Below are 8,790 nucleotides of genomic sequence, written 5' to 3'. Positions count from 1 at the left end.
CGGACAGAAGACGGAAAGGGTAAAGTTGTGTTGCCAGGAGGCTCTCGCCGGCGTCCGATGGGAGCTCAATACTCAAGGCATTGAATGGGTAAGCCTCTCTGAACGTAGGAGGAAACGGTAAGGGTGTGTGGCCTTGAGGCTCGCGCCAGCATCCCATGGGAGCTTAATACTGATGGCATCGGATGGGTAAGCCTTTTTTTTTTTTTTTTTTTTTGACCAAAGGATGAAAAAAGTTGTCTAGCCGTGAGACTCTTACCAACATCCGACGGGAGCTCAATACTCAAGGCGTCGAATGGGTAAGCCTCGCCGACCGTTGAAAGGAAAAAGTAATGTGGTCTAGACGGGAGGCTCTCACCGACGTCTGATGGGAGGTAAATACTCATGACATAAAACGGGAAAGCCTCTCCGAATGTAAGACGGAAAGGTAAAGTTGAATGGCCAGTATTTGGCCAGACAGTGAAGGAGTTTTTTTTTTTTTTTTTGAACGGAAAAGGCAAAGGTTGGCTCAACCAGGAGCACTCTTGCTGTGCCTGACAGGGTGTAATACTAAGAACAATTTGGTTGTCTAAAGGGTAGATGCTATGAGGATTACTTGCATAATTGTTTAAAAAATCTAATGAGGTGCTTCCGATAACAAGTCAGAAAATCTTGGTGCAGTTTGTATTCGAAAATCAAGCGTACAAATATACATTTCCTGTGCCAGTGTACCCCAAATAAGTGCCGTAAATCAGCGATATGGTCATTGTCAAATCGTCATCTTGTCAGCGTGTGAGATCGCGGTAAAGTAAGAGAGAGACTCTGTTCTTGACATGGCATGACTATTTGCTGTTTTAAACCATGCAGGTGAAGGAAGAGAGCCTATGGCCTGTTGGGCTGGTGATGGAAGCACACATGGCACCTTTGTGTGGGCCACTTCTGCAGTTTGCAGGTGGCTGAAGAGGGTGCATGGCTTTTGGTGATAGCCGGGTGCTGGGAGACAGCTGGGAGACAGGAGATTGTTATATGAGAATATGTCTTTTGGAATGTTTTTACAAAGATAATTCACTTGACAAACTTACCGTTTCCTCGCACAAATGAAACGATGGCTGCGTTCCAATCAGCATGATTATTGCTTTCAGAGGGCACTTCGGAGGGAGAATAATCGCGAGGGCCACAGTACTATATAGTTTCAAAATGAATTTGTAATAATAATAAAGAAGGCGAATTAGGTAATAAACTTAAACCACAACTTTAAGTCCTTTAATTCACTCAAATTGGATGGTGAAATCTTCTAGAGGAATAGGTCATAGGGTTGATAACTCAGATAGAACACAGCCCAGGTGAGGCGCTATCAACGACGTCACACAGCAAACTAATGACAAACTATGCCTCTAACCACATGTAAAGAGCCATCGTTCCAACGACACAAGTTTGTGATGCAGTTTGCGATTGTTAGTTTTAACTGTGATTTCGGGAAACACCGGATCGTTGAACTACGTTGGTAATGACGGAACTTGTGACCAAAGTTGGCAAACGATGCTTCTGGGAAATGCACCCCAGGTCGATTCTATTTGATTAATTTGAATTTTGTCACACAATCAGCTGAGCCACAGAACAACAGCTATCACTACTTGGCCAGAGACGTTCACAGTCCAATGTGTGTACATTCATGAATGCTTCGTGTCCGGTTTTCTTTTTCTTTCTTTTTGTTTCTTCTTTTTTTTTGGTTTGGCTTTTCTAAAATAAAAGTTCTATTAAAAAATAATTGGATTTATGATATATTTATTTCTGTACAAGTGAAGGAAAATTATAATAAGCAGCCACTGTATACAGAAAAAAAAAAAAAAAAGGCAAGAGGTCCTAAGAAACATTCTTAAGGTAATTAAATGGAAGTGCTGCAAGCTTATTTATTGCTTCTCAAAAAGTTTATAATCATTATTGAAACCAGCAATATTAATTTAGATAGTTCATCATAAAAATCCAGATTATACAGAATAAATGCAGAATAGATACATATTCATCACCTAATGCTTGCTGTGACTATAATTAACCTATGTCTGGAGAACTTTCCTAACAAGTTTAGTTGTCATTGTTTGGCAGCTCAGAGAATGGCTGCAGTGCATCTCGCAGTGTATCCAGAATCTTCTGAAGCTCATCTGTCGTCTCCTTTATTTTTGTCACAAATTTCATGGTCTCAGACTTCAGCTCTTCTGCTTGTTGAGTGTTTGAAGGCAGCAGGTTTGTTGTGTCGCTGTTATTTGACGTCTGGTTAGTCGACCCAGTGCCTTGGTTACTGGTAGATTTTGATTTTCCTTTCCTTTCCTTTAAAGCGTGATCTTGGCGAATCTTGTGAATTTCTCTGGAGTCGAGAAAAACAAAGAAGATGTCAACAGCTACAAAAAGAGCAGTCAAAACTCCAGTAGCTGCTTCAGCCACACGAACAGCTCTCGCAGCCTGAGCTGCTACCTTCCCAACATTTACGACTTCAATTAAACGGAGAAGCTCTGGAATGCCTCCCAGTCCTCGTCCAAGTCGAGCTCCAGCATTTGCCCCAGGCTGTGCATTGATAGACGACTGATCACTTGTGGAAAACTGTCTTTCTAAAGTTTCCACAGCTATTTGGATGTTTTTGATGCAGCAAACTGTGGAGGTGATTTTTTCTTGGAACTCTTTTATGAGCATTTTGATCTTTTGCCGGTTTGTTTTATGGTTAACCATGTTTGTTATGTTGCTGGCACCAGCTGTTACTCCTCCAGCTACTGCCGTACCGATTCCCACCCCTGTTACTACCAGAGACGCTCCGAGTGTGAACGGAGCGAGAATAAGTCCAACTACAGATGCGATTCCTCCAGCCAGTCCTACGACACCTCCTGTGAGACTGCCTACAGTTGTGTTGAAATGGACTCTTTCCAAACCATCAGCCAGGGCTCTCAGTTCCTCTAGCGTCCTATAAAGTGTCTTAATAGTTTGCATGTTCTGAAAAAAAAGGCAAATTTCATCAAATAAAATTTTTGCATTTTCAGTGTTTTTTCCCCATGTTGTGTCAATGTGTACTTTTTAAAGCAAATTCTATGAACAATTAATATTTGAATAAGGTAACTCACCTTTTCAAGAAGATATTTAATGATGAAAGGTCTGGTCAAGATCTTGCTGACAGACGGGCGTTTCGCCGGATTGGGCTGAAGTGTGTCTACTAACAGCTGACAAAGATCCTCAGAGTAGGTCTTAGGAAGAGCTTCATGGGAGGATGCAAGTCTCTTTTTAACATTCTCAACTTTGAGTATTGCAGGAAACTAAATGGGGATAAAAAATAAGAATCAGTTGTCAAAATCTTTGTATTCCCAAAAGTTGTATTCCCACTGAGACAAAACAATTAAGCAAACACATTTGTAAAGCAAACAGAGATAGAGCGAGAGCAGCCAGGGTGTTTGGTTACATGTGAACATGCTTTGGATATAATTTTGTATGTGTTTATTTATTTATTTATTTATTGTTCAAACAAAGCACTCGCATCGCTTCATAAAAACTGAGGTTAAACCACTGGAGTCACATGGAGTCTGGACCTTGACTGTGTAAGTTACACTGGATCTCTATAGAGGGAAGGAAATCACTCAGATTTCATTAAAACTATCTGAGTTCTGAAGGTGAATAAAGGTACAGGTGTGGAATGACAGAAGTTTCTTTTTTGGTGACTTAACCCTTTAATTGGTTTACTAATTAACCGATTTTTGTTTTGAGACTGCATTGATATTTCTTAATACATTATATTCAATTCCCTGCAATAAATTTGAATATCATGGTTTTAACCATTTGAAACTCTTTCAATCTGATGAAAGGAAAATCTCACCGCACATTTCAGCATGCACAACTCGTAGATGACACATCCAAGACTCCATATTTCTCTGTGATGGTTATTAACATCATAGTATTAGTATTCAGTTTGAAACATATTATGTATATTAGCCAGTCATCATTACATTTTTGAAGATGTTTTTTATTTATTTATTTGTTTACGTTTTTTCCCCATAAGGTTTGTCATTCAAAATCTCAGGTGCAATATATGAAGAAGGTACATCTTCAGCTGTTTGTCCTTTAGTGGATCTGATAGAAACAGGAAAATATGTTACAGAATACAAATCATAAAGCACATATGTACTTTATATGTATTTTTTTGTATTATGCATAGAAGAGTTCCTGACAAAGTTATGTTTTGAATGAAACAATACCGTTGATGGGCCACTCCAAACTCTCCAAGACGGATGGTTCCAAATGTAGTGAAGAATATACTCTGTCAGAAGAAAACAGATGTATGTTGTTATAAGTCTGGAGATGGTGATATTGAGTGAAAGTATTTTCGGTTTCATTCTCAGGATTTTTGCATTTCCAGTACACTGATAAACTTTTGCAACTTGAAACTGCAGAATTTTTGTTGTCTCAAATGTTACGGACGTTATGTTTACATGAGTGTGATGTACTAAAAACAGAAAACAACATCGTTATAATAGTTCCCATTCACACAGATCTGTGAAAACAAAAATGCTGTATTCTGCTGCCAGGCCAGTAGTTGGCGACGTCACTTAGTCAAGAAACACCTTGCGAAAAATGTAATAGGCATGAGCATGAGATAATTCACATTTTTATTGCTTACATTACTGTTGTGTAAATGAACGGCCAAAACACATTAAAGGGTTTTCGGTTTTCGGTTGAAAATGCACTGCCTCTTTGTGTTCGTGAATTGTTGTATTTATGTTTCCATTGGATTATTTTACATCCTAATTTCTTAATTATTCTATAATTATTTAAAATTCACACATAATAATAAATGTATTGAGCCAAGTTAGATGCATTTTTAGAGCACTTTAGGTGAATTATCAGCTCCAGTGCTTCCATGATCCCATTTAGATTATGTGTATAAAGTGAATAAAATCTTTACCTCGGGTCGCAGGTTTTTATGCAGGATCTTTTGATCATGCAGATATTTTAAAGCCATGCAGATCTTCACAATCCAGTCCAGAATCTGTAATTCAGTACAATATGAATTTACCAATTTTATTTTGTTAAAAATGCAATCCTTAATATTGACGGCAAGAGGTTAAAATGGTTTGAAATGGCACACACCTGTCTATAAGAGGTCTAACTGCTGAAAGTGCATACCAGAGCAAAAACGAAACTGTGACCAACATATGGGGTATGACTACTTTCACAAGGCACTGTTTATTATGAGAAACACCATTGTTTTAAATGTGGGAAGCTGGTTGTTCAGGTGTTCTCTGACATACATCTCAAGATAAACTTATGCATGCCATTATATAGGGTTGTGTTGCTATAAAAGATCCTATAGATCACATTATCTCAATCCTGCTCTTGAGTGTCACAGAGATTTGCTCCAGCCTGCTCCAACATATCTGTCTAGTAGTTTCTAGTAAACCTAATGACCTATATTAGCTGCTTCAGGTGTTTCAATAGGGTTGAAGTCAGACAACGCTGCTCCAGTTTAATAAATCATGCTAATGTATGGATGGATCTCTGCTCCTGGAGAACTAAAAATGTTTTATATCCAAAACTAATCAAGTACACTTGCTTGTATTTTTAAGTGATTCTGAAGAATATAATGCCTGTGCTAATGGGTTAAGCCTCACCATCAATCCACCATCATACCTCATTTTCAGAAAACATAGCATTTTCCTTCTTTTTGTTTTTGATTTTCTGAGCGAGATCTCCACCTTTACAGTGCTCCAGTACAAGATACAGACAGTCAGAAACTGAAACAGATTCAATACACTTTAAAATTATTTAAAAACACACTAATATTTAATCATTCATTGAGCTCTGAATGCAGCTAATGTAGATGAACAGAATAAATTCAGCATTTTCTCTCAACCTTTGATAAATTCCTTGTGCTGGACGATGTGTGGGTGATTGAGATCTGGGAGGAACATTGATTCGTCCTAAAAACAGAGAGAACTCATAGAGTTACATTTATTTATAGCACTTCATTCATAAATATTGTTTCAAAGCAGCTTTACAGTAATAAAGAGGAAAATAACAGTTACTGGTTAATGTTGTTTAAAGGCATGGTAGTTCACCCCAAAATGAAAAGCATACCATTTACTCAATCACAAGCATTTAGGTATATATATATATATATATATATTATTTATTTAATTATTTTTTTCAGACGCACAAAATCTGAGTTAGATTAAATCATGTCCTGGCTCTTCTAAGCTTTATAATGCGAGTGAATGGGGCACTGTATTTTGAAGCCCAAAAAAGTGCATCCATCCATCATAAAAGTACCAACACAGCTCTAGGGGGTTAATATAGGCCTTCTGAAGCAATGCGATGGGTGCATTGTAAGAAAATTGTATTAACATAATGGTAACACTTTAGATTACAGCCAGCAATGTAACGTGTAATTAAACAGAATTTACAGCGTACCTAGTTGTAACTATGGAGTATCTCAACAGTATCTACTCATAGCTATAAGGGATTAATATGCAATGTTTGGGGGATAAGGGGGTAATGACTTGGAAAATTAAACGTATTTATACTGTAAAGGATTTACAAGTAAGGTGTAACTATTCTAAGATACTACACGTAACATGAGGGTAACAAGGGTTGACTTTCAATTACAGCCCGCTGATGTTACACTTACATTTAAATTTAATCATTTAGCAGACACTTTTATCCAAAGCAACTTACAAATGATACTTACACAGTAACTACACGTAACAAGGGTGTAGGTTTGCATAGTAGTAAAGAAAAGTGTTGCAGTACATTTTATTCTTCTTGTCTCAAACCACATACGGAAGCTGAAGTGCACCCACAGCACTACTCTAGGAACAGGAGGTACTCTATAGTTACAAACAGGTACACTGTATATTCTGTTTAATTACACGATACATTGGCTGTAATCTAAAGCATTACCAACATAATATGTAATAACATTAATTAATTGCATGCAGGTATTATTATTATTATTATTTTTTTTTAAATATAAGTACAATGTAAAAACGTATACAAAATAAGTGTATTGTATCAAATTATGAATTTAAATGTAAGTTCACAGTAGTTAAGGCCACCTAATATAAAGTTGGGCCAAAGTCAAGTACACCTAGGATGGCTTGAGGGTTAGTAAATCATGGGGTACTTTTATTTTGGGGTGAGCTATCCCCTTAAGTATTAATATCTCTGCGGGGACTATAGGAACTTATCTTTTGATCCTCATTAAACTCTCAGTTCTCATAATAATTAAACCTTCTAACTTACCTGGTTAGTGCTCAACTTTTTAACGACAAACTGATCACCAGCTTCATCTTTTACCAGGATCTTATTCTCCTCTTCCTTCACCAGAGTGTAGCCATGTTCTTTTAGAGCTGACTGACTGTTGCCCATTGCTGAAGATATCTGCAAAGCACCATGTTTAAGAAGGGAATGTACAGCAATCGATTGAAATATCATTGGTGAGAGTAGTGCTTACCTTTAATTTCCGAAAGAAATTATATTTTGAGACCGTCAAATTATTTCTATGATTTGATATTGCAACTGGTTTTCTTTTGACCTATAAGGTAAGATAATTAATGTTTTTCATATAATAACTATTTGGAGATTCTGTTAATTAAATTAAACTCTTTTGTTGTGTTAACAGAATTTTTATTTTATTTTATTTTTTATTTTCATTGAACTCTAAATTTTAAGGCAACCAGATTACTTACTTTTTAAGTTAAATCATCAATAATTTTGCACAGTCTACTTGACAATCAATTTGTAATCAGATGTTTTTATTTTTTTATTTTTTTTTTATTAATCTGATTTAATAAAGCCATCTGAATAGCTGTTTTTGGACAGATTTTTCTTACCTGAAAAATGTAAACTGGGAGCAAAACCCTGTGTGTTCCTGTCTTTAGAAATGGTTATTATCTTCAATAAAGTTTCCTCCTTCGTTTAAGGCTTCGATGAGAAGAACTGTATTTTTTCATGGTGCAGAACGTCTTTAAATGCAGTAGTTCAGTTTCACTTTGACGGATATTTGGGAGGGGCGAAAACATTATGGTTTATGGTTTTCAAACAAATCACATGTTGTATAACAGCATGCTTTTTAAAACTAATTTAGTATAAAATATCTGTTAAATAAAATAATAATTGATTAAATGCCATCAATGTTTTACTAAAAACACCTCTCTGTCAAAAGGTATTTAAAAACCTGTTCTTTTAAGAGTCACATTTAGCACATTTAGATTTTTTTCTTTTTTAATTCCGTTATCAACAAAACTAATTATTTGTTTCAACCAAATTAAAAAGGTAAGGTTTTCATCTGTCCAGCTGGATCTCTGCATGTAAATAATAAACGGAGCAGTAATTTTATTTTGAATGATTCTCCCTCAGCAAACATCCACAAGTTAACAATGTAATCAAGAATACTCACGGTCCACCAGGTGCAGACTGGCCATCTGGACGTTCTGGAGAAATCCATCCAACAATAAAGGGATGTGACACCTGGCAATCTATTTTTGCTAATAAGAAACCAAAACTGCTGTATACGGCCTGCAATGTCTTTAGTATGGACCGCTGGATCAATTTAGACTCGGATGATCAATTTTAAATTATTTGAAATATAAGTCACGTAATGTTACGAGCCCCTGCTCTTTCTCTTTTGTTTTCCTTTCCTGAGTGCAGCTGCTAATTGGATGTTGGCGGAGACCATAACAAACACCTGAAGCCTCTATCTATTTAAGAGCTGTTGGCACTTCAGTGGCGGCTTGCCCTGGGAACTCTGTTTTGTGTTTGCGTTTAGTCTTGTTTCACATTCTC

General features: G+C 36.7%; 1 protein-coding gene across 2 annotated transcripts; it reads right to left on the bottom strand.

The window, feature by feature from the left end:
* Positions 1 to 1,809: 1,809 nt before the first annotated feature.
* On the bottom strand, positions 1,810 to 8,476 carry LOC127942490 (calcium/calmodulin-dependent protein kinase type 1D-like). 2 transcript variants are annotated; one of them, XM_052538215.1, is made up of 10 exons: positions 7,839 to 8,476; positions 7,249 to 7,386; positions 5,861 to 5,927; positions 5,638 to 5,741; positions 4,913 to 4,996; positions 4,206 to 4,267; positions 3,994 to 4,080; positions 3,827 to 3,881; positions 3,084 to 3,272; positions 1,810 to 2,955 (listed from the first exon to the last, which is right to left on the bottom strand). In XM_052538215.1, exons 2-10 carry the CDS (start codon positions 7,372 to 7,374, stop codon positions 2,059 to 2,061), a joined length of 1,671 nt encoding a protein of 556 aa, XP_052394175.1. In that variant the 5' UTR covers positions 7,375 to 7,386; positions 7,839 to 8,476; the 3' UTR covers positions 1,810 to 2,058. The 2 variants fall into 2 exon arrangements, with proteins under 2 accessions (XP_052394175.1, XP_052394171.1); XM_052538211.1 differs by lacking the exon at positions 7,839 to 8,476 and having other exon boundaries at positions 7,249 to 7,810.
* Between the last annotated feature and the right edge of the window lie 314 nt (positions 8,477 to 8,790).

This window comes from Carassius gibelio, chromosome A3, assembly GCF_023724105.1.
Source record: "Carassius gibelio isolate Cgi1373 ecotype wild population from Czech Republic chromosome A3, carGib1.2-hapl.c, whole genome shotgun sequence".
Lineage (NCBI taxonomy): Eukaryota > Metazoa > Chordata > Actinopteri > Cypriniformes > Cyprinidae > Carassius > Carassius gibelio.
Note: the sequence above shows the minus strand (reverse complement) of the source record. Positions and strands in the feature narration are given on the sequence as shown.

What these genes read in the sequence shown, in the direction of transcription:
- LOC127942490 (XM_052538211.1), bottom strand. Translation starts at nt 7,440, where the DNA reads ATGATATTTCAATCGATTGCTGTACATTCCCTTCTTAAACATGGTGCT. An exon ending in CTATGTTTTCTGAAAATGAG is followed by an intron (nt 4,997 to 5,637) that starts GTATGATGGTGG and finishes ACTGAATTACAG; the next exon opens with ATTCTGGACTGGATTGTGAA. An exon ending in TTAAATATCTTCTTGAAAAG is followed by an intron (nt 2,956 to 3,083) that starts GTGAGTTACCTT and finishes CTTTTTTTTCAG; the next exon opens with AACATGCAAACTATTAAGAC.